Source organism: Pongo pygmaeus, chromosome 9 (genome assembly GCF_028885625.2).
Source record: "Pongo pygmaeus isolate AG05252 chromosome 9, NHGRI_mPonPyg2-v2.0_pri, whole genome shotgun sequence".
Classification (NCBI taxonomy): domain Eukaryota; kingdom Metazoa; phylum Chordata; class Mammalia; order Primates; family Hominidae; genus Pongo; species Pongo pygmaeus.
In genome coordinates, this window is record NC_072382.2 from 132,277,451 (window position 1) to 132,305,432 (window position 27,982).

Sequence of the window (27,982 nt, forward strand, 5' to 3'; positions counted from 1 at the left end):
GGGCCTTTAATAGGCTCGCCCAGCGCCTGGCTTGCTGCGCTGCGAGTGGCTGCGGTTGCGAGAAGCCGCCCGGTACCTTCCGCTAGTTCTCGGCTGCAAATCTTCGTCCTTGCACTTGACAGCGATTGTACTTAAGATCCCAGGGCGCGCTTTGCTTGGAAAGGCACAGGTAGGAAGCGCGGGCTGCCGGGTGCACGCTCGCTGCTCTGGGAGGAATCTCCCTCCCTTGGCTCTCCTTTCTGGGAACTGCCGGCTGTCCCGGAGCGTCGGCGGTTCCAGAGTGCGGGCTGCACAGAGACCGCGTCAGCGGCCGGAGAGCCCGGCCCAGCCCCTTCCCAGAGCGCGGCGGTGCGCTGCCCGGCGCCATGCTTCTGCTGGGCATCCTAACCCTGGCTTTCGCCGGGCGAACCGCTGGAGGCTCTGAGCCAGAGCGGGAGGTAGTCGTTCCCATCCGACTGGACCCGGACATCAACGGCCGCCGCTACTACTGGGGGGGTCCCGAGGACTCCGGGGATCAGGGACTCATTTTTCAGATCACAGCATTTCAGGAGGACTTTTACCTACACCTGACGCCGGATGCTCAGTTCTTGGCACCCGCCTTCGCCACTGAGCATCTGGGCGTCCCCCTCCAGGGGCTCACCGGGGGCTCTTCAGACCTGCGACGCTGCTTCTATTCCGGGGACGTGAACGCCGAGCCGGACTCGTTCGCTGCTGTGAGCCTGTGCGGGGGGCTCCGCGGAGCCTTTGGCTACCGAGGCGCAGAGTATGTCATTAGCCCGCTGCCCAATGCTAGCGCGCCGGCGGCGCAGCGCAACAGCCAGGGCGCACACCTTCTCCAGCGCCGGGGTGTTCCGGGCGGGCCTTCTGGAGACCCCACCTCTCGCTGCGGGGTGGCCTCGGGCTGGAACCCCGCCATCCTGCGGGCCCTGGACCCTTACAAGCCGCGGCGGGTGGGCTTCGGAGAGAGTCGTAGCCGGCGCAGGTCTGGGCGCGCCAAGCGTTTCGTGTCTATCCCGCGGTACGTGGAGACGCTGGTGGTCGCGGACGAGTCAATGGTCAAGTTCCACGGCGCGGACCTGGAACATTATCTGCTGACGCTGCTGGCAACGGCGGCGCGACTCTACCGCCATCCCAGCATCCTCAACCCCATCAACATCGTTGTGGTCAAGGTGCTACTTCTTAGAGATCGTGACTCCGGGCCCAAGGTCACCGGCAACGCGGCCCTGACGCTGCGCAACTTCTGTGCCTGGCAGAAAAAGCTGAACAAAGTGAGTGACAAGCACCCCGAGTACTGGGACACTGCCATCCTCTTCACCAGGCAGGTGAGTTGATCTGCCGTCACTTTGCACCCAGATAGTCCCGTTCTTCAGGGTCACCTCCCCTAGCGCTCCAAATCCCCTTTGTATCGTGCAATGCCTCCGAGTTTAAACCTCGTTGACCTCTTCCGACTCCAACTCTGGAGTTTCCAGGGGGAGCCCTCTCCTAGGCTCCGCGGAGCGGCGGCTCACGTGCATCTGGGCCATTGGAGGAGGGCCTGCGCTTTCCGAAGGTGTTGGCCTGGCGCAGCCAATCAGCGCCTCCTGGATCAGGCGCCGAGGGGCCGGAACCCAGGAAGTTGCCGCCCCGGAGCTGCAGTTTGTGTCCAAGACCGATAGGAGACGCTATGAGGATGGTGTTGGAGAGGGCGGGACCGCCCCTATTGTATGGGCGGCTGTCTTCTCGGACACCTCCTGAGGTCTCTTTTCAAGGGTTGTAGAACTGAAGGTGATCCAAGGTCAGCGCCTGCTACATTTCTCTCTGGTAACATGTTGTCCCCTCTCTGTACTGGGCCTGGAAAGCCTGGATTGGGGTGGAGGGAATCATTGAGAGATTTTGTGGGTTGCAGTGACAGGCCAGACTCAAGTACTGCGAGCATCCCTCCTTCACTGCTGCTTCTCCTACAGCCTTCTCGGCTGGGCATGGTCCAAGAGGCTTCTAGACCATTCTGAGCAGGCGGTGTAGTTAGGGCACCTATTTGGAGCTGAGACTGTTTCACTTGGAGTTTCAAGTGGAGTTTTACTTGGAGCTGAGTTGGGAAAATCTCTTCCAATTTTCCTGTATCCTTGCTGTCAGAGGGTGACCCGTTTGCCCAGATGTATACTACAGAGCAGAGCGGGCACGCTTGCTCCTGCTCCCAAGTCACCAGAATTCCTATGACCACACTTGACTTCAGGGCTCTAGCTTCTGCCCTTGCTGGGGTGGAAGTGGTGTGAGCTTAGTCAAGAGTATTTGGAGATTCCAGCCGTAGAGCTAGAAGGAAATTGAGTATTGGAATTAGAAAGATGGACCCAGCCCAGGAAGCAGCCCTGCCTTTTTCAAGGCCTTACCTGATATTCTATGTCAGAGAAGCTATAAATCTGCAAACATTTAGATTCACAGGTGTTGGAGTGATTGGGCACTGAGGAGTATTTGGATTCTTGAAATTTCTCAGATACAGGAGGCTGGGAGGAAGAGCCATCCAAGTGAGCCTCTTCTTCTGATTTGGGGGACTGTGACTTGAATCTGTGCCATGCTCTTTTTTTGGTTATTATCATAACCACAGCATTCTGGGGATGGTGTGGAATCCTTGGTTACCTCTGGGGCTCTAACTCTCCACTGTTTCCAAATGGTCACTCAAAGTTGGACTGGCGCACACAGGCTGGAGCTGGAGTCTTCCACAGTAACCCATTTGGCACAGCTAGTCCCTTCCTGGAGTCGAACTTCCTTCTTTCCCAGCCTTCTTCTCCTCCCACCACCTGGTTTCTCTAGGGAGTCTTTGGCCTGAGTCTGTTTCCTTGTGCTCATTCTTCCAACTGAGGTCTGTTGAGCTGCCACTGCCCAGCCTCTGCAAGCACTGCCTGAGTCATGGGGAAGCTGCAAAGGAGGTGGCTTTGACCTCTGCACACAGACCAGCTTGGCAGTTAGATTGCTGGGGCTTGAAAAAAAGCAAAGGCCAAGAACAGGATATCTTAATGGGCAAAGCAGCTGTTGCCCCATTCGCTACCTGGGCTGCCCCAGTGAAGGTCACTCACTGGCTCCAAAATAAAAGACCTCAGCCTCTGCAGCCTGGTGGTGAAGGCTGGCTTCTGGAGTCAGCCCTAGGAGGAGAACTCCTGCTGGGAATAGGGACCATGCCATCAGAAGGAGGCTGCCTTTTGAAGAAGAAGCAATCAAACAGCATGACAGCTTCTATTTCTCAGTGTTGTGTGCTCAACCCCCCGGGGGCTGTGTTGTCCATGCATAATGGGTACAAGATGCATGACCACTGGATCAGAAGCAGTGATGTGCAAGATGTGACTTTTAGAAGCTGCCTTCCCCTTAGGTGCCTAGAGAGCAAAGCCAGAGAGTGAGGTTTCTGTGTTGTCAGGGCCGCCATCAAGGTATGTACTTTATGCTTCAGAGTAAACACCTCTTCCCCCCCTCCTCGGCAGCTCAGACTTCAGGGCCTACTGCATTCTGAGAGTCTCAGGATCTTCTCACTCGTGATCTCTCTGGGGGAGGGTACAGTATTTGATGAGAAAAGGAGGGAGTAGCTGCCCTTTCTAAGATTAGGCAGATGTGGTCTCCGGGAACCTTAACTGCCCGGAAGGGAGAATATAGTGGTTGTACAACAAGTATTTTGACAATTTGAGGAGTTTACTTACAGATTCAGAATAAGTTCATGGAGAAAAGTGCACATCTGATTTTGCAAAGTGATTGGTCTCCAGGCTCATAACAGCAGGGTGAGGTCAGCACAGGACTGGAACCAGGATCTGTGAAGAACTAGAGCCAGAGTGTTTCTCATTTATTTCTGTGAGGAGAAAAGTTTCTTTGGCTTCTTTTGCATTGGACGGCAGGAGCCAGGTATTTAATGCTGAAACTTTGTAGGCCCTCCCTCATTCCCTGAGACTTCTCTGTCTTTAAGTCCAATAACGCTGCCGTTTGGGTAACCCTTTGTAGTAGAATGGCTTTCATTCATTTATTCGTACACTCTTTTAACACTTGTTGAGCATTATTTATTATTATTTCTAGGTACTACCCTGGGCTGTGGAGCTACAAATTATAATAAAATGTGGCCTCGGCCGGGCGCGATGGCTCACGCCTGTAATCCCAGCACTGTGGGAGGCCAAGACAGGCGGATCATGAGGCCAAGAGATCAAGACCATCCTGGCCAACATGGTGAAACCCCGTCTCTACTAAATATACAAAAATTAGCTGGGCATGGTGGCGCACGCCTGTAGTCCCAGCTACTCAGGAGGCTGAGGCAGGAGAATCACTTGAACCCGGGAGGCGGAGGTTGCAGTGAGCCGAGATGATGCCACTGCACTCCAGCCTGGTGACAGAGTGAGGCTCTGTCTCAAAACAAACAAACAAACAAAATGTGGCCTCAGGTCCCCAGGAATTCACCATGTGATGGGGAGCTTATAAGACAACAGCTAATTTCAACAGGATGTGCTAAGTGCCAGACCAGCCCCGTTGGGGAGGAGGGGGGTTCTTCTGAATGCTGAAGCTAAGGAAGCGCTCCAAGGGACGGGAGCAGGACGGGCACTGGCTGCGGAGTGGGGACTGGGGAGGGGAGCTTGTTTTCTATGTAGTCAGATGCCCTGTCCTCCATTCCACTGTCTGCTTTGCTATCTGTGACCTTTTCTCCTTTGGACTGATTTTTTTTTTTTAGGACTTGTAGTTGATGGTTTTACTGTCTGTTTCTTCATTTCTTTCTTTCTTTTTTTTTTTTTTGGGACTTGTATTTTATGGTTATTCTGTCTGCTTCTTCATTTATTTCTTTATGTTTTAGAGACAGGGTCTCGTTCTGTCACCCAGGCTGGGGTGCAGTGGTGCCATTAACTCACTGCAGCCTTTAACTCCTGGGGTCAAGTGATCCTCCCACCTCAGCCTCCTGAGTAGCTGGACTACAGGCCTGCGCTACCGTGCCCAGCTAATTTATTTGTGTAGAGACAGGGTCTCACTATGTTAACCAGGCTGATCTTGAACTCCTGGCCTCAAGAGATCCTCCTGCCTCAGCCTCCCAACGTTTTGGGATTACAGGTGTGAGCCACCATGCCTGGGCTCTGTAATACTCTTTGTGAGAAGACTTTTAACTACAAATTTCATTTTTAAAACATATATATTCAAGTTATTTTTCTTGAGTGAGCTTTGGTCATTTATATTTTTCAAGAAATTTTTCCATGTCATTTGAGTTGTGAATTCATTGACAAAAAGTTTGTTATAATATTGTCTACTATCTTTCCCGCCTCAGTCTCCCAAGTAGCTGGGACTACAGGCATGTGACTAATTAAAAAAATGCTGACTAATTTAAAAAAATTTCTTTTTTTGGAGATGAGGTCTTGCTATGTTGCTATGTTGCTATGTTGCCCAGGCTGGTCTCAAACTCCTGGGCTCAAGCGATTTGCTCGCCTTGGCCTCCCAAAGTGCTGAGATTACAGGCGTGAGCCACTGCGCCTGGTCTATTTTGTTTGTTTGTTTTTTTCCTGTTGCCTCTTCATATCATTTGACGCCACCTCTGTTTCTTCTCCTCTCACTCTTCTTCCATGCTCTCACCTTCCTCTCTTGGGACCATCCAGGCAGGATCTTTACAGTCTTTCTCTTCCCCCTTATTCTCTTCATTTGTACTCTGACTTTTCCCCTCTCACAACCCTGAGCTTGGTGCTATCTTCTTGTTTTGACCTTGAGCAGTACTGTGTTTCATTGGGGATGCCCCACACTGCTCAGAGCGGAACAGCATTCTAGAACCTCATGTGAAACAGATGCCAGTTCTTTTGGTGATAAAGCACTTGTCATCGGGCAGTGATATTTAGTGTTCAGATAAAAATAGTTAATAATGAAGTGATAATACGTATGTTACACATATCTCCCTATACAATAGAAAAGGATCATGATTTCATTAGGATCTTTCTTGAAGTCAGGCCTTGGAAGATATTAGGAGAGAGGTCATTGGTAGATTGAGTATCTAATAGTTTATTATTCTTGGCCACTAACTGGAAACGCAACACCATGCCTTCTGGGAGGGAGGAGGGAAGGAGTGGGAAGAGAGAGGGAGGAGTGGAATATGTTGGTTCCCTGTCGTGCAGGATGAGCGCTCTCTCTCTTTAGTTACATCAAATGAGTTCGCCTGATATTAATGTCAGCAGATGGGGCAGGAAGGTTGGAGGGAATCTTTTTCTTTTATTTTTAACCACTGGTCTAGTCAGAAAGGCAAGTGAGTTTTTCTCTTTCTTTAGGTCTTGCTCTCCTTCTGCCTTTGAACTTCTCTGTAGTTGTTTGCGTCCCCTCCCACCCCTGGAATTTCCCCCCCAACCTTTCCTTGACACCTTGACTCGATCACGTGGCATGATGGAAAGAACACAGGCTTGGAGTCAGGCAGAGCTGAGTATGAGTCCGGGGGCTTGAACTCTCTAGCAATGGACATTGCGTGAGTCAGCTATGTGCACTTAACTTTCCTCACTCTTAGAATGAGGATAATGATGATGACATGATACCTCACTTACGGGGGTGTTGCAAAGATAAGTGTTACTGAGTGGTCCAGAATAGGCCCCCAATTATGGTAGTTATTATCATCACTACCTTAGTAGTCACTCAGTACATGCTTCTTGTTGAATAATTAGCTATGGATCCCTTGCCAGACTCAAGTTTGGGATAGCCCTGATTTAAAGCATTCTGTCCCATTGTCCTTTCAAGTATGCTTAACATTTGGTCCTGTTTTTGTATGGAAGCTATGGACATCAGAATTTGCTAATCCCACTGATCTGTAAGCTCCTTTTAGGCCGGAACCTCTTTAGTCTTTGTAAGCCCCTTTGTGGATCCCTGCAAGTCGGCTGTTCAGTAGGTGATTTTGGAAGGAAGGTGCAGACAGAAGTGCAAGGGCTGCCTGTAGCTCTGGATGCTTAGGTAGCTCACCTCTCTTCCTGGGGATCATTCATCCAGCTTTTGAGGCGGTCAGGCTGCAGGGTTGGGAGAGGGAGTCTTAGATTCTTCTGGCATTTCATCTTGGCTCTTTGCCATGAAGTTTTTGCCCTGAAGAAAGGAGGGGCTCCAGAGAGGTGTGTGTTTAATCCACCTTGGAGACAGCAGACAGGGTGCATGGCAGGGCAGGGACGGGGTCAGTGTGTCAATGCAGGTGTGGGGCAAGGAGCCAGGGGCTTGTTCAACCAGCGAGGCGGGGCAGACAGTGCACTCAGAGCACTCTCGGCACTTAATCCTGCCTCTCCCTCTCCCCAGGCCTCTCCCCACTCAGTGTCAACCAGCACTTGTTTGAGCCATAGGGCGAGGCCTTCCATTCTTGGGGTGATATGCACCAGAGGCAGCAGGAAGTCATGGTGAGAGCTCAACCCTGCCGCTGTGCTGCCTGGACTTCAATCCTCACTCTGACCCCTTCCTCTCTGTCTAACCTTGGGCTTACTGTGTGACCCTGGGCTAGTTACTTACCTTCTCTGGGTCTCTTCTGTGTGATGGGGCCTGATAATGGCATCTTCTTCCTAAAGCTGTGAGGATTAAATGAATGAAGGCAGATAAAGCTCTCGCGACAGTTTGGCACACAGTAGCCAGTCAGTAACTGTTAGCTATTATCACTCTACTTATAGGCACCCTCTCTTGAAGGGGTGATTTTTTTTTATAGAAGATTTAGCCTTCTTGCAAACTTGGGGTCCCTCTTCTTGCTCATTGAGGTAATGATTGTTGTTTTGGTTACTTCACTCTCTTGCAGTAATACCATTTTGTACATCTGGAGGGATTTATATGCCAGTGGAATAGAATCTGCCAGTAGAAGTAACTAACATTCTTCGTCACATTGCCAAGGCACTGAATTGCTAGATTTTATTTCTTCTAGCAAAGCAAGGCCCTCCCATCCTTGGGGATTACAAACAGACATGGATTTTGGGCTGGACAAGGAAATACAGTGATGCGTGGCAGAGATTCAGATGGGAAACAAGTTAAAGGCACAGTAGTAATACTCGCGCAGGGTGCTTTTCACCAGTAATTATGGTCTCCTAACTAGTGCTGCATGATTTAGACCAAAGAACATAGCTTTGGATTTGGGACCTCATTCTTCGCTCAATAGCCACGGGGACTGGGGTGCATAATCTCAAGTCACTGAGCCTCAGTTTCCTCATCTGCAGCATGAGAGGACAGCCCTGAAGTCCTGTGAGTATAATACCTGGATGCTGTGATGTAGCCATGAAGATGAGCTCTGGCTCTCCTGCCTAGAACTTCAATGGAAGCAAAGTCGGCTACATGAGAACGCACATGTCTTCTGCCACATTAAAAATGTTAATGTGCGGCCAGGCTCAGTGGCTCATGCCTGTAATCCCAGCACTTTGGGAGGCTGGGGCGGGTGGATCACTTGAGGCCAGGAGTTTGAGACCAGCCTGGCCAACATGGTGAAACCCAGTATCTGCTAAAAATGCAAAAATTAGCCAGGCGTGGTGGCCCATGCCTATAATCCCAGCTGCTCGGGAGTCTGAGGCACGAGATGCTTGAACCCGGGAGGCGGAGGTTGCAGTGAGCTGTGATCACACGACTGTATTCCAGCCTGGGCAATAGAGTGAGACTCAGTCTCCAAAAAAAAAGTTAATGTGCTTGATTTTTGTGCATCCCTCTGTCTTTGTATTGCTGGAAAACATTGAGCATCTTGGCACATGCCTGGGAAATGAGAGGAGGTGGGAAGGAGGTTCACAGGGATGGCAGCTGGTGGGAATCGTGGTGGAGGTGTGTATGGAGTGACGCTGGTAAACAAGCCACTGCCAGGTGTTATCCTTGTTTATTTATTTAAGTTGTGGCTCCAATCCTAAATTATTTTATAAGAAGGGACAGTTAGAAAATAACAGTCCAGGAGGATTAGGTTCCTGGCCAAGATGATTCCGGGATCATCTGGAAAAGTGGCTGCAGCTACAAAGAAAAACAGCCAATTGCTGGGAATCGTGAGGCAGGTAGGGGCTGGGCTAGGAATACCTATACCTTCTGGGAGGAAGAAGGCAGAACAGCTTCTGTTTTTTGGAGGAAAGCACTTGAGCTGAAGAGGTTAAGGCAGTTTTAGTGCCTCTGAGTTCATTCCAGAAGGGTGGAGATTTTTGATGCCACAAATGAGGCACTGCTGGGTCCCTGTATAAGCACTCGTAGGCGTTCAAAGTGCAGAGGCCCAGCGGTTCTTCACTGAGTCCCTGCCGGGGTGGAGAGGAGGACAGGCAGAGCTTCTGACCCCATACAGCTGTGTCTTCCCACAGTGAAGACGCTGGTTACTGCAAGACGGCTGCTTCCAGAGCCACTCTTACCCTCAGGAAATTTGCCGGCTCTTTCCTTGTTCCTCTTGTTTGATCCAGGGAAACCGGGACTTCTTGATGGAAAGAACAGGTTGCTTCTGGCCAAGAAGGGCCTGCAGCTGCATGTCTTTGCTCCAGAGAAAATCCACCCTCCCTAGGAGGAAGGAGGCTTTTGGCTGTCAGGACTTCCCAGCCACAGAGGCGGCTGCAGGGTGGCTGAGTTCCAGACGCCCTCTAGATCCCAGTCTGAGCATTCAATCTGGTCTAGCAGTTTCTTTCTTTCTTTTTTAAATTTAAATTTTTGTAGAGATGGCGTCTTGTTACGCTGCCCAGGCTGGTCTTGACCTCCTGGCCTCAAGTCATCCTCCTGCCTTGGCCTCCCAAAGTGCTAGGATTACAGGCCCGAGCCACTGCGTCCTGCCTGGTCTAGGCATTTCTGAAGAGCGGGGCCGGGGAACAGGACTCTGAATCTCCACGTGGGTGACTTCCACTTTTCTGAGAGCGAGTGCTGTCAACTACATGACTTGGGTCAGTAGACAAGATGTTCCTTGGGGTTCTAAAAATATGTCATTCTGTGAGTTCCCTTTATAACCTACAGGGCCAGAAGGGGCTGCATGCTCTGGGACTGGGGAAGGAGCAGAGGCTGAAAGCACTGGTTGATTCAGGCTCTAGTTGAAAGTTGGCCCATCCCCAGAGCAGGAAACCAAGGCCCCGAAGAGAGAGAGGACTTGGATAAAGTCACACGTCTACTTAGTGATGGGGCCAGGACCAGAATCTAGACTTCTTGATTCTTATTTCTGCACCCTCTCCCTCTTACACAGGGAGCAGTGAGTGTGCAGGGCAGCCCAGGGGCAAGGGTAGGTGCCTGCCCCCACAGGCTGCAACTGCTAGGCTAGAATGTCCAGAGCCCCAGCCTTGCTGGGTCCTACACTACACCCATCCTACACCTACATCCTTCACTATGCCCTTGCAAGAGCCTTCATCCCTGCCCTCCTCATCTTGGCTCCCTTCCCCACAGTTCACACGCTGATCCATGTTCCTCAGCTGTCACATTCCCTAAACTGCTGGTCAGGTGAAGGTCCCTTCCCAAGTTTGTTTTTTTTTTCTTTTCTTTTTCTTTTTCTTTTTTTTTTTTTTTGAGACAGAGTCTTGCTTTGTCACCCAGGCTGGAATGCAGTGGCGTGATCACGGGTCACTGTAGACTTACCCTCCCAGTCTCAAGTGATCCTCCTACCTCAGCCTCCTGAGTAGCTGGGATTACAGGTGTGCAACATCATGCCTGGCTAATTTTGTTTATATTTTGTAGAGATGGGGTCTCACCATGTTTCCCAGGCTGGTCTTGTGCTCCTGGACTCAAGTGATCTGCCTGCCTTGGCCTCCCAAAGTGCTGGGATTACAGGCATGAGCCACTGCGCCCAGGCCCCTCCCAAGTTTTGACAGTGGTTGTTTTCTAGGTTTCAGAGCTCTTGAGAAGGAAAACTTTCTGGGAGAGTGAGTCTTTGAAGAAAGAATATGGGAAGAGAAGGGCGTCTGAAGCCCTTCACGGGGCTCCTAGAAGTGGAATAGTGCTTCCAGCAAGCACAGGCGGCAGACCTGGCTGGGTGTGCAGGGCACACGTCACTGCCTCTGGTGCACCCGGGTTCAGGCTGGTCACCCTCGGCATAACTGTTCACTCATTAGGAGGTGTGACTATCAGCTGACCGTGGGAAGCCAAGTTTGACTGCTCAGGTGGTAAACCTCTGAGTGCTTTGGATTAAATTTTGCTGATTTTCTGTACTCTGACCGCTTTTCCTCCCATGCACCCTGGCTCCTGGCTCCCTGCGCTGTGCTGCTGCCCGCCTTCGCCCCTTGCCAGCCTGTACACAGATGCACATGCGGCCTCGCGTATACACGCACGGGCACGCAGACACGCACTTCTTTGCTTGTGGAAGGTGGCAGTAATAGTCATTATTTCAGTGGGATGTTGTGAGGATTAAGTAGGGCTGTGTGTGCAAAGTGCATGCACAATGTCAGCATTTAATTTATCATAGCCATGATGAACTATGGGCATGAGCCTAGTTCCCACCTGTGACACATAGATACAATAATATGTCTGCATCATAAGCCTATTGTGAGGATTAAATGAGGTGACACACATAGTAGCTTCCTGTGAAATGCAGAATGCCTTATGCGTTGAAGGCAGCAATGTCATGAGAGAACCAGCATCACTGATTGAACACACGTCTTCTTCTTTTTTGTTTTTGAGATGGAGTTTTGCTCTTGTCACCCAGGCTGGAGTGCAATGGTGTGATCTTGGCTCACTGCAACCTCTGCCTCCCAGGTTCAAGCAATTCTCCTGCCTCAGCCTCCCTAGTAGCTGGTATTACAGGCACCCGCCACCATGCTCAGCTAATTTTTGTATTTTTAGTAGAGATGGGGTTTCGCCATGTTGGCCAGGCTGGTCTCGAACTCCTGACTTCAGGTGATTTACCTGCCTTGGCCTCCTAAAGTGCTGGGATTACAGGTGTGGGCCACCGTGCCTGGCCCAACACACGTCTTTTTAAGAGGAGCAGAATGTACACAAGTGTCTTATCCTATTTTCAACTCTTGGGCTTTTAAGGTATCTGAATGTGTTTCTGGCCAACGGTGCTCAGTAAGTTCTTTGAGATATCTGCCCCAGAAGCCCTATCCTGCCTTTCTGTGTCTGCTGGGAATACTTCCTGTCAGGGTTTGCTGCTGGAGGCCCTAGGTTCTGCGGCCAAGTTAAGCTTCAGTACAAAACGAAGGACCTTCCTGCTTAGGTGGCCATCTCTCTATTTCATGTATCTTTCTTCCTAGCAGCCACTGAGCCTGTGTCCCCATGAGCTTCTGTAGCCAGTGAAACTGTGTCTGGATGGGGTCTTGGGTCCGCCTGAATGCTTCCTCCCAGCCTAAGGCAGCCAAATCACTGGCATGGGTGGGTCCTTGGCCGGCAGCCCTCTGGCTGAGAATATGAACTTAATTCATAGTTGGCCAAAAGGCAGCACAGCAAAGACTGAGGCTGCTCGAAGCTGCCTCTGGGTGGGAATGGGACTGGCTCCCTCCCTGTTGCCTCGGCGAGCCTCGCTTGGCTATGGGAGTCACTGTTTTTCTGGTCTGGAGGGCCGTCTCTCTATAAAGTAGTGGCCCTTGTAGTTTAATTTTGTACCTCCTAATTTCCTCCCAGAGGACCTCCCTGCACAGGGTTTTGGTGAAGCCACAGAGCTCTTCTTGGGTTTCCTCCGTCAGCCTGGGTTGATTCTGTGAACAGCCCCACAACCTCCCAGGAAGAAGAGCCCAGCTGGAAGGTGCTGGGCCTGGTGAGGTTGGAATGAGATGAGCTGGAATGTCCCATAGGATGTCCTTTCTTCCCTTCAGGTCCCTTCTGTCACTGTCTCTAACTTCGGGCTGGCTTCTGCTTCTCCCCCACCCGGCAGGACCTGTGCGGAGCCACCACCTGTGACACCCTGGGCATGGCTGATGTTGGCACCATGTGTGACCCCAAGAGAAGCTGCTCTGTCATTGAGGACGATGGGCTTCCATCAGCCTTCACCACTGCCCACGAGCTGGGTAAGGCTGGATAAGCTCCTCCTGGGGTCTTCTGGGTTTGCCTGGGGCGCCCTGGAGGGTGGGAGACATGTGTCTTTGCCCCCTTGTGTTCTGAAGCCTTAGGACCCGTTCTTAGAGCACAGTGAGCCTTAGCAGCAGCTTTGTACTTTTTCCGATTGCCCAAGCCCTGCTGGCCAGTGACGTGGTTTGAGCCCCTTGGCAGAGTGTCTCAGCACTTAGGCACTGTGGGGACACCATGTCATCAACAAGGAGGTACACTCTGTTGTCAGGGAGCCCACAGCCTGATGGAGGGGACAGAAAACACAAGAACATGATCTTGAGGACATTTGAAAGCAGTCTATCAATAAGTGGCAATGACCAGCCTGAAAACCTCTGACATGGGCTTTCTAGTTCCCCTGCCCCATACCTCCCTCCAACCCCCATGTCCTTCCTCCTGCCCTCTCAGTCCTCTTGCCTTACCCCACAGGCCACGTGTTCAACATGCCCCATGACAATGTGAAAGTCTGTGAGGAGGTGTTTGGGAAGCTCCGAGCCAACCACATGATGTCCCCGACCCTCATCCAGATCGACCGCGCCAATCCCTGGTCAGCCTGCAGTGCTGCCATCATCACCGACTTCCTGGACAGTGGGCACGGTAAGCCAGGACGACGGGAGGGCAATGAGGCCGCCTTGGAGGAGGCTTTGCTGCTGCCCCTGGTGGAGGTGCTCACTTCTCCGTCCTCTGTACCTTAGGTGTGTGTGCCCCCTCGGAGCCAGGCTCTGACATGAGTGCATTCCTGTTGCCCTTGGTTCATTCTCCCCTTACCATTCAGATTCTGGGCTAGCCAAACCTCATCTTCCCAGCTCATCCTAACGAACACCCTCGGCTCTCTGCAGGTGACTGCCTCCTGGACCAACCCAGCAAGCCCATCTCCCTGCCCGAGGATCTGCCGGGCGCCAGCTACACCCTGAGCCAGCAGTGCGAGCTTGCTTTTGGCGTGGGCTCCAAGCCCTGTCCTTACATGCAGTACTGCACCAAGCTGTGGTGCACCGGGAAGGCCAAGGGACAGATGGTGTGCCAGACCCGCCACTTCCCCTGGGCCGATGGCACCAGCTGTGGTGAGGGCAAGTTCTGCCTCAAAGGGGCCTGCGTGGAGAGACACAACCTCAACAAGCACAGGGTGAGTGAGTGCTGGAGCTGCGCTCGGGGACTGCTGGGAGGAGGGACGGAGACCCGGGGGCCTCCCCTGCCCTTGGTCTTCACCAGGAAGGTGCCTATCACAGACTGGCCATGGGACCATCACTGTTGCATTGCTGAGCTGTGCCTTCACTGCCCTCTATATAGTCCTATCCCCTTCTTGACTCTAAGACTGGAGAGAAAAGCTATGGCAGATCAGAGGACTTGGTGAGGCCTCAGACACATGGGGAAAAGCCTTCAACAGGAGGTGGGGTCTCAGCCCTGAGCTCCGGGCCTCGTCCTACCTGGGGAGGAGCTCTGGGCTCAAAGCTGAACACCTAGAGTTAGGAGTGGCTCACTCGCTGGCTCCTCCCTTCCTTCTCTCATCCACTCTTTCCCAGTGTGTTCCACACCCAGGGAGCTGGGGACCATGCGCAGGAACAGGGCTCAGAGCTGCAATGAAGCAAAGCCCTGGGCAAGCTTCGGGAATTGGCTGCATTCTGAACCAAGCTTCCATTTCTGTTGCAATTGCTGTTTTTCTTTAGCAGAAACATAGTTGAATAATACTTGTTTTCCCTCCTGATAAATAGGAATAGCAACCAAACAAGAACACATTCAGAATGCCAAATATTCTCTGAATATAATAACTTTATCTTCTTCAGGTCTTGTTTTGGGGGTAGGAGAGGGATTTGTACTTTTCTGGGCAGGAATAAGAGGTCTGTTCTCCTCCCGGATCCTGGAGCTGACTGTCCCTTCCCATCCCCTGTTCTCAGCTTGGGGAGGACTTGCCTCTGGGCACAGAGGCAGTGTCACAAAAAAGCATCCACCAAGCACATTATCAATTGCCCTGAGATGAGTATGGCACAGAATTATTTAAAATGTTTTTCTGTGTTCTGGGGATACATACCTAATTAAACCTTCAACTGTTTGCTAGGCAACAACACACTGTGTTCAGGGAACTGTGTAAGATACTGCCGTGGTCAGAAAAAGAAATAAAACACAGGCCATGCCTCAGAGAGCTCACAGTCAAGTGGGGAAGCTCGAAATGTAGCTGTGATACAAGACACAGAGAGGCACATGTTATGCGGAAGGACAGAAGGATGGAAATGTGTCACAGGAGAACCAGGGTCAAGAGATTAATGATGATGAGAGGGGACTGAGAAAACTTGGAGGAGGAGGTTGGATTTGAAGAGAGCCTGAGGGATAAGTAGGATCCCTGTAGGCAGAAACAGAGCAAGGCAGGGAGGCGGGCAGTCCTGGGCAGGTTGGAGTGAGCTGCAGGGCTGTGTAGATGAGGGCTCTATGGGAACCGTCTTCAGAAAGGTCATTTGGGGCCAGACAGCAGCCACCTTGATTGCCAGGCACTAGAAGTTCCTGAGGACAGGCAATATATGGCCAGTACCTCCTCCTGAGAAGATGAGGCTGGAGGATGCAGCGACAAGTTGAGATAATATTGGATAGAGAAAATGCAGTCTGAGAAGCACCATCTTTCCACACTTTCTGGAATTCTGTCTATGATCAGGCAAGATCTACCTCCTCAACCTCTTTTCTAAACAATCGCTTGGCCACCTTGTTTTAACTGAAACTTTCCAGGAAACCTTCATGGAAGTCATTGCCCTCATTGGCCGAGGTCAGATCATAAAGCATGTCTTACAAATCACTGCAGCTCCCACAGATCTGTTTCAGGAATCCCATTCTGGCCACCAAGGCCCTATCTTCCCAGATTACTCCCTCTGGGTTTTGGATTCCAACAATTCCTCAATCCCATCTGGGCCTACAATCTATTGCTACAGCAACCTTCCCATCATGCCTCACCCTTCTTGTGCCCTCACGTCCTCCTTGGTGAGCTGAAATTCCATGGTCCATTTTTGAAATCACTCCCTCGCATACACTCTTGACTCCCTTGCCCCTGTCTCTCTGCACCAAATTCACTTGGATAAGCCACCACGTGGGTTGAATCCAACTCACTCACCTTTCAATTGTGCTTGCACAGGTGACTATGGTTGGAGAAAAACATGCAATTGTGCTCACTGGTCTCAGTTTAAATTCATGATCTGAGCTGGGCACAGTGACCCCCACTTGTAATCTCAGCACTTTGGGAGGCTGAGGCGAGAGGATCCCTTGAGCCCTGGAGTTTGAGACCAGCCTGGGCAACATGGCAAAACCCCATCTCTACGAAAAATACAAAAATTAGTGGGGTGTGGTGGCAGATGCTTGTAGTTCCAGCTACTCAGGAGGGGAGGCTGAGGCAGAAGGATCACTTGGACACGGGAGGCAGAGGTTGCATTGAGCCATGATCACGCCACTGCACTACAGCCCGGGTGACACAGTGAGATCCCATCTCAAGGAAAAAAAAAAAAGAAAGAAAAAAGTAAAATAAATTGATGACCTGGAAATTTAGGTGGGCCCATAATGCGGTCCAGGAGTCATATGTTTCATTTCCCCAGTTGGCCTACTCTCCCAACCTCCTGAACCATTAGTTCACACCCACCATCACCTCTCTCCTCCCATTACCAAGTCTTTCTTCCTCCTTTTCAACTTTCACCGATGACCTTTCTTCTTATTTCCTGAAGAGGGAAAAAAAATCAAGTAATCAGAAGGGAACTTCCACCCACCCCCCGACCTGCTTCTGCACCTGTTGTCCACTGTCCCCCTTTACAGTGGCTGGATTGTCCCTGCTCTGATCTGAGACCACGCTGTGTGCTTTGCACAGGAACCCCATCCCCTCTCACTTGTTAAGGACATCGCTGATCAATTCTCTCTCTCCTGCAGTGCCAGTGTTTCCCAATCTTGAGCTGAATCATGCCTTTTAGAATACAAACCTGTTGTAATTTCTCCCACCTGAAATGAAACTTTTTATGATCCCACTTCCTTTGTGGTCTGTTTCTCTGACTCCCTTCACAGCAAGTTCCTGGAAGGAGTTGTACAAGTCTGCTGTCTCCAATTCCATCTTCCCACTTTTCTCTGCTGCACATTCCAAATAGGCTTTGACTGCCATCATTTCTCCAAAACAACTCTTATTAAGGCTACCAAATGGCCTGACACTATGAAGGTCAGTGACTGTTACCTTTCCTCCCATCACCCAGCTGGCTAGCAGCATTTTTGGCAACCTAGAGCTCTGGCCCCTGGAACAGGGTCTCCACTGCTTCTTGGTTGTCCTCCTCCTCACACTGCCCCTCCCCTTCTCATTACCTTTACTGCTTCTTCCTTGTACTCTCATTTTCTTTTCTTTTTTTCTTTTTTTTTATGTTTTTTTTTTTTTTTTTTTTTGAGACAGAGTTTCGCTCTCGTCACCCAGGCTGGAGTACAGTGGCGTGATCTCGGCTTACTGCAACCTCCACCTCCCAGGTTCAAGCAATTCTCCTGCCTCAGCCTCCCCAGTAGCTGGGATTACAGGTGCCCACCACCACGCCTGGCTAATTTTTGTATTTTTCGTAGAGACGGGGTTTCACCATGTTGGTCAGGCTGGTCTCGAATTCCTGACCTCAGGTGATCTGCCCACCTCGGCCTCCCAAGTGTTGGGATTACAGGTGTGAGCCACCGCGCCTGGCCTGTACTCTCATTTTCTTAAGTTTGGAGTGCTTTGGCACTCAGTCCTTTCCCTCTTCACCATCCACACTCAATCTCTTTGCTGATTCATCTAGACCATGACTTTAAATACCATTTAGAGCTTGAAGACTCCCAAATTTGCATCTTCAGTCCAGGCCTCACTCCTGACCTGCAGACTTGCATCTCTAAGGGAATCTGGACGTGTCCATTGGACACCTGATTAGCATCTTATACGTGTGTCTGTGAGACTGAGCTCCTGGTCATCTCCCCTGAAGCTGCGATGGCAACTCCACGTTCTGGTTGCTCAAGCTGAAACCCTGTTTCTCTCACATGCTTCACACCCTGTATCTCCACGTCCCTGTGGACACTATCTTCAAGGCAGATCCAGGGTCATTTCTCACCACTTCATCTGCTCTCACCCTGGTCCCAGCCACCACCCCCTGTCCCCTGGATTAATACAGTTGCCTCTAACTGGTCTCCCTGCTTCTGATCTTACTCCTTACAGATGATTCCCCCCGTGGCAGCTCTTTTGGAATGCACCTTAGGTTATGCCACTTCTCTGCTCGGCACCTTTAGGGGCTTTGCCCCGGCTCCCATTTCTTGCTGCCTTGTTGGCCCTGGTGACACTGGCGTACTTCAGGCTCATCCCCCCTCAGGGCCTGTGCACTTGCTCCCTCTGCTTGGAATGCCCTTTCCCTGATGTCTGCCTGGCTTACGCCAACTGTACTTCCTTCAGGCACAAGACGGGCCCCCATAATCCAGAGCAGCCCTTCCCAACTCCTCCCTACCACCTGCTATGAAGCCCACCCAACACTCTGTGTTCACGGATTCATTTTTATTGTCTGTCTCCCCACTAGGGAGTAATTGCTCTGAGGGCAGGTACTTCCACAAGTGTTTGGTGAAGGAATGAGTGAATGGCACAGGGCAGGAGCACAGTGAACGTTTTTTGTTCGATTAGGAAGCAATGATACCAAATAAAAACAAGTAGCATTGTCTCAGGAGCTGCAGGAACAGTGCTATGTGCTGAAGAAGAATTGGAGATCTTGAGGCCTAGGCACACTCTTTAGTCTTCCAGTGGCCATTGTGGCTTTTGAGGGGGCAGCTTCCGGGGTATGATGGGGACAACACGCACAGTGCGAGGCTCTGGGGAGTGAGTATGAGGAAAGAGCAAACGTGGGTGACGCTGTCAGGGAGTGAAAGGATGGAATGAGGTGAGGCGCTAGTTTGAGTAGTTTGAGGCCAAAGCAGGGTGGAAAGACGGTGGTGGTGGTTGTTTTTTATAGGATCAAACAGATTTTGAGAAAATGAAACAAGAGCTATCTGACAAAAGGGTAGATTGAATAAATATGCTGGATATGTACACAGGTTAAAGTGTTTCCATTACATGCAGCCAGTTCCTGCTTAGTTCCATGTGAGTTAGGCACTGTGTGGGATGGTCGGTGGCGGAGTTTTAATTCCAGGCGAGTACAGCAGCCGGGCTGCTTCCTCTATTGCTCAACTGATGTGTGTTCAGAGGATCCAAACTCATTTCACTGTCATTCTAAGGAAAACATCATGGACACTGTAAATTTTATTCTCTTTTTACCCTGTTAAAAAAAACTAAAAAAAAAAAAATCTAAAAAAAAAAAAGCCCTCCAAAACACTGCACAATTCACTCCAAAGCTAAATCGAGTTTTAGGATTGCTTAATAGTGTCTTATCTTTATCTCTTCTTAAAAGAAACTTTAGAATGGTTCACGGTGAAACTTTCTCAAATACAGCCCCTGATCGAGGTTAAGATCAGTTTGGTCTGGCGTCGTCTGAATTATAGAACACTAAGAAATAAAAACATTCACGTCTATGGTGACATTTTTTATCTGCAAGGCTGGGGGTGGCCCTGCCTTAGAGTTGCCTATGAATGCACCGACAACAAATCAAGGGAATCTTTTCTGTTTTTTCCTTTTGTTCCCGGCAAGCTGTGAGATAAGAGGACTCTCTGAACTTCTGCTGGGGCCAGCGTGGTGCTGGGAATTTTCATGTCTGTTAGGCCACTTCTGTTATCCACCTGACATCAGGCCCGAGTATTAGTATTATCAAACCCATTTTTGCAAGTGAAGCACCGGAAAGCTAAGGAGGGTTTGCCGTTGCTCAAGCCCACTAGGGTGGTGTAGTGTGGGCAGAGTCTATCGAAACACGTCTGGCCAGGCGCGGTAGCTCACGCCTGTAATCCCAGCACTTTGGGAGGCTGAGAAGGGCGGATCAGTTGAGTTTGGGAGTTTGAGACCAGCCTGGCCAACATGGTGAAACCTCGTCTCTATTAAAAATACAAAATAATTAGCCGGGCATGGTGGCAGGCACCTGTAATCCCAGCTACTCGGGAGGCTGAGGCTGGAGAATCACTTGAACCTGGGAGGCGGAGGTTGGAGTGAGTCAATATTGCGCCATTGCACTCCAGCCTTGGCAAAAGAGGGAGACTCCACCTCAACAACAACAACAACAAAAAACAAAAGGAAAACACATCTCACATCTGCTTCACTCTACTGCCCAAAGAGGCCTCTCTTTTGCATGGCCTTCTTTGCACCTGGGAGCAGTTGCTGTTTGCTAATTAGTTGGTTGGAATGTTGGGTGGGCTTGGTGTACACTGGCCATTTGCTTATTGTTTTTTCCTTCATGATACAACATTAATTTCATTCCAGGAAGGTGGGATGAGAACTTGGAGGCTGTACAGTGTAGTTTTCTATGGGCTGAGGGGCTGGGTGTGGCACCTGGATCCGCCAAGGAGTATAATAGACTCTTCCTCACAGGTGGATGGTTCCTGGGCCAAATGGGAGCCCTATGGCCCCTGCTCACGCACATGTGGTGGGGGCGTGCAGCTGGCCAGGAGGCAGTGCACCAACCCCACCCCTGCCAACGGGGGCAAGTACTGCGAGGGAGTGAGGGTGAAATACCGATCCTGCAACCTGGAGCCCTGCCCCAGCTCAGGTGAGGTGGGGAGAGCAGTGGTGGCCTGGGCCCGGGGGAGGTGAGGCTGGAGGTCCCCCCCACCCCACCCCTATTCCATGTAATGCATGGCCTCCAGGTAACTGGGTATACAGGTAATTCAGGTAGTCTAATATTTCTATCATGGATTCCTGCTGGTGACAAAGGGACTGCAGTCAAGATTCCAACCTTCAGGACAAAGCCTGGAAGTGGAGAGGTGCAGATTCTTCTTGGGCTCATTCCTCTTTCCACTCACCTTTGGCAAGGGTGTTTCTTTCTGGATGCTTAGCCTGGGAGACTAAATGGATCAGGGGAATGATACACTAGAAGTCCTCTTATCTGAGGCCTGTCCAGCCCATCTTTGTAAGCAGGAGTCCAGAGCCCAAGAACTTGATGGGGAAAACAAAATTACATCTCTATTTTTATTAATGTTTCTATCTAACATTTAGTATTTCTTTCAGAGAGAAATTAGTATTTTTTTAACTACCTTTCCATCTAAAATTTAGTATTTCTTTCAGTTAGACAACAAAACTGCAATAGTAGTAGAAGTACCTGTGACTTTGTCATCAATAGGAACCATGGATATTTTCACATGACATTTTGGTTGTTGCAGAATTTTCAAAATGCTGTTTAAGCTCATCCTTACTTCAGAATTATAGTAGTTATCAGGTTCATTACTGAATCATATATATATATATATATATATATATTTTTTTTTTTTTTTTTTTTTTTTTTTTTTTTTTTTTTTGAGGCAGCGTCTCACTCACTCTGTTGCCCAGGCTGGAGTGCAGTGGCACGATCTCGGCTCACTGCAACCTCCACTTCCCAGTTTCAAGCTATTCTCCCGCCTCAGCCTCCCGAACAGCTGGGATTACAGGTGCCTGCCACCATGCCTGGCTAACTTTTGTATTTTTAGTACAGATGGGGTTTCACCATGTTCGTGAGGCTGGTCTTGAACCCCTGACCTCTGGTGATCTGCCCGCCTCGGCCTCCCGAAGTGCTGGGATTACAGGCATGAGCCACTGTGCCCGGCCCTGAATCATATTTAATGCATTAACAAAAAAACATATATATCACAGACTTGTTTCAAAATATATCGATAGTTGTATAGCAAATGTAACTGGTGTTGTCGTTAATCTATATACTTTACTTTATGCACTGAGTTACATTATTCTGAAAATAGTTTGCAACCTAGAGGGAGTTTGAGGCTGGGTTACTGGAGAAGGTGGTGCATAGCTCAGAGGATGTGTTTTCATCTGCGCCCTGGGTCCTTTGGGCCCAGCCTGCTTTAGTGCTTTGAGATGGGGGGAGGTTGCAGCTTCGGTGATGAGGGTGGGAAGGGCTACGAGAGCCACGGCAGGCTGGGAGAGAGGCTTGTCCTTTGCGCTGGCCTTGTCCCTTCCCCTCAACTTCTTTCTTATGCTTCTCCCTCCCTAGCCTCTGGAAAGAGCTTCCGGGAGGAGCAGTGTGAGGCTTTCAATGGCTACAACCACAGCACCAACCGGCTCACTCTGGCTGTGGCATGGGTGCCCAAGTACTCAGGTGTGTCTCCCCGGGACAAGTGCAAGCTCATCTGCCGAGCCAATGGCACTGGCTACTTCTATGTGCTGGCACCCAAGGTGAGTGAGCCTGGGGCCTGAGAACAAAGTAGGGACCAAGTCTTCGGGGGAGCATCAGCTGAGCTGCCCTGCTCTTCCTTGTTTTTCCCCTTCTGGGGTGCTGCAGGTGGTGGACGGCACGCTGTGCTCTCCTGACTCCACCTCCGTCTGTGTCCAAGGCAAGTGCATCAAGGCTGGCTGTGATGGGAACCTGGGCTCCAAGAAGAGATTCGACAAGTGTGGGGTGTGTGGGGGAGACAATAAGAGCTGCAAGAAGGTGACAGGACTCTTCACCAAGCCCATGTGAGTTCTGGGCCCTGGAAGGTCCTGCCAGGGAGCAAAGGGAGGGAGGTGGAGTTTCCCAGGGTATTGGAAGCTTGGGTTAGATTGGGGTAAATGTCAGATCCAGCCAGTACCCTTGCTGCAGAGGCCACCCGTACCCTTTTAGGGCTGCTAGTCCTTCACTCACTCATTCATTCATTCATTCATTCATTCATCCTTTCAGCAAGCAAAGACGAATGCTGGGGGAAGACCCACTTAACAGGAGATGGTCTTCAGGAAGGTGGGCAGAGTTGTTAGGGTCTGTATAGTGTTCTAGAGTAGGACCGACTGGATTCAGATTGCAGTTACCCATTTTCTGGATGACCTTGGGCAAGTGAACTCAATCTCCAGGTCTCTAGATGTCCCCACTTGTAAAGTGGGTATAATACTAATATATTTCATGTGTGCTCTTGTGAGGAATAAGGGAGTTAGTCCAAATAACATGGTTAGCATCGTACCTTCACGTTGATGAGGCTGAACGTGACAGCTGCCAGCTTCTCCCTGGGCTTGAGGCCCCGACCTTGGGGATCGGACTGAGGTGAGAATGGCAATAAACTGCCAAGAGACAGCAAGTGAGCAGCTGGGACTGAAGGAGTCTTCACGTCTGGGGCAATCCCTGGGCATCCAGTCCCAACTCCAGAATCTGGGCCTCCAGCTTGAGCTTCCTGAGGTCAAACACATGCTCTTTGGAAAGCCCTGATCCACGTTCTGGAAGAAGAGGGGGCAGGCAGGGCACCTGAGGTTCCAGTTGGGGGTGGGGGCTATGGTTGGCTCAGAAAATTTGGGAGCCCAGGTGCTGGTGATGGAAAGGCCTAGATGGCTGTCCTGGAGCCTTGATTGTGCCCCTGGACACGACACCCTCTCCTGAGCCCCTGGGTGGTGATGCAAAGGGAGGATGCCTAGCCCTGTCTCTGGGAGCTCGGGCACCAGGGACGGATGGCATTCCAGGCTGTGCTTTGCAGGGACCTGTGGTGGGGAGGCCCACGTGGGGAGTGGGAGGTACATACCCCAGGCTTGCCTCACTTGTTAAATGGCAGATGTTCCTTTCACAGCCTGTTGGAGCTGGAAGGAGCCTTAGAAATCATTTAGCTTAACCTACTCATTATGCAGATGAGGACACCAGAACCCAGAGATACTGGCTTGCTTAAAATTGCCAGGAGTTGGCGTGTGAGCCAGGCTGGATCTGCGTCCCTGCCTCCAGGGCCAGTGTCCTCTCACTGCATTGAGCTCTGAGCCTCAGGCTCCGGGATGGTGGACTTACTCCCCCACCCCACCCCTCGTCCTCCTCCTCCTCCTCCTTGTCCTCATGGCAGATGTCTACACATCCTTGATATGTGCTAGGCATCATGCTACATGCTTTATGTGCTTTGGTGGACTCAGTCCTCCCTGCAATTCAGTGAGGTGTGTGGAATTCTGAGCTCCACTTTACAGGTGAGGATGTGGAGGCTTGGAGAAGTTCAGCAACTTTCCAGCACCAATCGCTGAGGGGCAGGGACCTCTCTGACTCCAAAACCTGTGCTTTTACTCCCATGCCAGAATTCACCGAAAGCTAGGTTTACTGAGGAAAACGGATCCTGGAGCGTGAGGTCCTTAGGTCCAGGCTTCTGTCTAATGCACAACCCCCCTTTCCCACTCCAGGCATGGCTACAATTTCGTGGTGGCCATCCCCGCAGGCGCCTCAAGCATCGACATCCGCCAGCGCGGCTACAAGGGGCTGATTGGGGATGACAACTACCTGGCTCTGAAGAACAGCCAAGGCAAGTACCTGCTCAACGGGCACTTCGTGGTGTCGGCAGTGGAGCGGGACCTCGTGGTGAAGGGCAGCCTGCTGCGGTACAGCGGCACGGGCACAGCGGTGGAGAGCCTGCAGGCCTCCCGGCCCATCCTGGAGCCTCTGACCGTGGAGGTCCTCTCCGTGGGGAAGATGACACCGCCCCGGGTCCGCTACTCCTTCTATCTGCCCAAAGAGCCTCGGGAGGACAAGTCCTCTCATCCCAAGGACCCCCGGGGACCCTCTGTCTTGCACAACAGCGTCCTTAGCCTCTCCAACCAGGTGGAGCAGCCGGACGACAGGCCCCCTGCACGCTGGGTGGCCGGCAGCTGGGGGCCGTGCTCTGCGAGCTGCGGCAGCGGCTTGCAGAAGCGGGCGGTGGACTGCCGGGGCTCCCCGGGGCAGCGCACGGTCCCTGCCTGTGATGCAGCCCATCGGCCCTTGGAGACACAAGCCTGCGGGGAGCCCTGCCCCACCTGGGAGCTCAGCGCCTGGTCACCCTGCTCCAAGAGCTGCGGCCGGGGATTTAAGAGGCGCCCACTCAAGTGCGTGGGCCACGGAGGCCGGCTGCTGGCCCGGGACCAGTGCAACCTGCGCCGCAAGCCCCAGGAGCTGGACTTCTGCGTCTTGAGGCCGTGCTGAGTGGGGTCATCGCTTTCTCCCCCTCACTCTCCACCCCACTGATGTGCCAGCGTTCTGCCAGCTGGAGTAGCGGGCAGAGGATGGTGGCCAGGGGTTCACGCCACGATGTCACCCACATCCAGGGACAAGGACCATGGGCTGGGGCGAGAGGTTCCCTCCTCCTCCCTGGACTGGGCAGAGGAAAGCCCAGGAACTCCCGCACAGTCTACCTCAGGCCCCGCTCCTCGGGCCGGTTGCGGGGAGAGGCTTTGAGGTGCAGGGCAGAAGGTGCTGAGGCCTAGTTTCCAAGGGACTTGGAGGATGGGCACCTTCCAGGCAGAACTTCAGGGACCCCGGCCCCCGGAACGGAGGCCACAGGCTGCTGGAAGAGCCATGTCCCAGCAGCTTGGCACCCTCAGGTGGCCCCATGGGCTCTGAGCCGTGTCTGAACGAGGCAGGGTTTTCACGGTGCTTTTAGCCCACTTTCCTTTTTGAACTGACATGGACTAAGCAATAAAAGCTGGCTGGGGCTGGGCAGAAGCCGCGGGGAGAGTGAGGTTAGGGCCCCTGGAGCCTGGCACTCCACCTTGGAAGACGTGGACGTGCACAGGGAGTCCTGAGGTTTCTCATCCTGCACTCTTGGCCCTCCCCTAAAGAAGCAGCCTCTCCTTCCTCTGATGTGCAGGGTGTAGGACTAGTGGTAGGGCTGCCACGGAAGCGTCCTCTGAGGCTCCTGCAGGTAGGGGGAAAGTCAGTAGGGAGCCTGCTGTCTTCTTCAAGATGGAGCCGGCCATTACAGAAAGATGTTGACATTTGCTAGGGGCGATGGAGTCTGTGGCTGATGCAGGGAGTTTTCGGAAAGTTCTGGAGGGTTCCGCTGTCATTGGACTGGGGTTGGTGCTGAGCTCTGGGCCTGGCTTTGGGGGATGTCACCCTGGGATAGGGAGGAGGAGGCTTCAGTTCTGATGGCTTCCTTCTCCAGAGAGGCACATATATGCAGGCTGACATCAGAGGGTCTGTGTCGCCTCAGACAGCCCTGACAGTGGCCACAGTCCTGTACCCATTGTGAGGGGGTGGGGCGTGCCTAGGAGGGCTAGGTGCTGAATACCTATGTGCCTATAAACTCGTCTTCATTCCAAACAGCTACTGCTGTCTGCCCTGGGCACGTCATGTTGCATCCTAGGCCTTAGCTTCTCCACTGTTTGCTACCTCAGATTATGCCCTCTGGGAACCCAGCCGTATCCCTCCCCTAGGACAGTGGTGACCTGGTTCTTCCACCACACTCAGTCTTCGGAGACTGAGCTGCCCAGCCACAGAAATGAGGGTGTGGTGCGTGGCTTCCTGCTCCCCACAGCCCAGCCCCCTGCTGGGGCTCCAAAGTCGAAGATAGGGCCTCTTCTGACTCCTTGGGAGTAGGTTTCAGGAGGCATCAAGAATCAATGACTGACCCAGGGGGCCTGGCAGCCGCTAGTATGAACTGCTGGAGACCTGTCTATCTTATAGACATGTCAGGAAAATAGAAACAGGCATCTTCTCTAGCTCCAAGTGGGGAGATATTTTGGGGTTACAGCTTCTTTGGCTAAGCAGGGTGTTTCTTGAAGGTTCAGATGCCCCACTGTGTACATGGGATATTCTGCTTTGGAGTGTAGGTGATGAATCCAGGACCTCAGTGGAGAATTTTATTGAGCTAAGATCAAAGCATGTGTCTTTCTGGGAGAGAAGAGTTCAGTTCTTTTATGTGGGTTTCCCTAATAGTCAGAATCCACAAACCAACTAGCCAGCCAGCCAAGCCTCTGCGATGATGTTCTCATCCGGTCTAATGCTGGGCTGGAAACCTTGGACAGAGTTCATGCAGGGGCAGAGGGGGTGCCAGTCTCTGAGGCAGGGCTGCAGTCACCCCTGAAGAACTAAGTGAAGAGGAACCCCTCTGTGCCAGTGACCACTGTGGGGCTACAGGGACAAAAAGGACCAGGGTACCAGGCAGAAGCAGATCCTTGCTAGCTGACGACAGCACTGCGCCCTGTGCTTGGTGCATTCCCTCCTTGAGGAGGAGAGGGTGGCATGGGGGCTGTGCGGGATGGCAGGGGGATTGGGTGGGTGGGAAGAGAGGTGCCATCTGTAGGAGACTGGCCTCCAGTAGAGAGCAGCTTTTGCCATCAGTCACTTTACAAACCGTTTCAAGGAAGGACAACCACTCTGGCTCCTGACACAAGCCAGGCCAAAGTGCTTTTATCTGTTGTGGTGTTTTTTCTTTTTTCTTCTTTCCCCTTTTAAAAGACGCATGACCAAGACAACCTAGGGAGTTTGTCTTGCTTGCCTTTGACTGTTTCCTTAATCCAACCATGCTCTCGAGGGCTGAGCAGAGACTAGACTCAAGGCACAGGTTTCTGGTGATGGAGTAAAGTTACAGCGGTATCTCATGTCTACACAAGAAGAGGAACATTCTGAAAGCCCCAACAACTTCTTGAGGGGGATGGACCAATACGGCTTTGGGCTCAGGATTCCCTAGCCTCCTCTGCCCATCGCGTGCACTGATTGGAGGAGTCTGGCCCAAACACTCTCATATGAACCTTGACATTCTGGAGTGGGGTGTGGCAGGAGCTGATGACAGTTTGAGGGACTTGAGTGTCCCTAGCCTGGCAGTTGGCTCCCAGAAGCACTAGACACTGACACTCATTGGTAGACCCTCCCTCCCCGCCGTTGTGTTTGGTTCTTTTGCATTCCATGTACTGCAGAAGGATGGAAGGACCTGGGTGCTGGCTGGGCTGTGTATACTGTGTATACAGGGGAGCTGGCTGCTGAGGTGACCACAGCCTTCTCCTAATAAAGCTGTAAGTATTTAAAACCTGTGTCCTGCCTCTGTGACTGCTTCTCATTCATGCATGCATTCCTCACATCCAAGGAATGCCCAGCTTCGCCAGCCACTGTGCTAGGAGCTATGGAGACAGCAGTGACCTTGACAGGCACAGTCCTGGTCCTGTGCAGCTCCCAGGTTAGCTGAGGAGGCAGAGCTCAAGTCAGCAAGCACAGAGTTGTGACAGATCATGCTACAAGTGAAGGAGACACCAACTGATGCTAAGAGTGGGAGCTTGGGTGTGGGTGTTTGATTGCATTTGAACTTTTTCAGAGAGAAGGAGCTGAAAAAAGAAAGGAGGAAAAAAGAGCTTGGGTGT

General features: G+C 51.6%; 1 protein-coding gene across 1 annotated transcript; it reads left to right on the forward strand.

Annotated features, from left to right (window-relative positions):
* ADAMTS15 (ADAM metallopeptidase with thrombospondin type 1 motif 15) lies at nt 1-27,658 on the forward strand. The gene is made up of 8 exons (XM_054440819.2): nt 1-1,322; nt 12,704-12,836; nt 13,303-13,470; nt 13,713-13,996; nt 20,324-20,501; nt 21,936-22,117; nt 22,224-22,399; nt 24,056-27,658. The coding sequence occupies exons 1-8, from the start codon at nt 366-368 to the stop codon at nt 24,828-24,830; spliced, it is 2,853 nt and encodes a 950-aa protein (XP_054296794.2). The 5' UTR covers nt 1-365; the 3' UTR covers nt 24,831-27,658.
* The last annotated feature ends 324 nt before the right edge of the window (nt 27,659-27,982 follow it).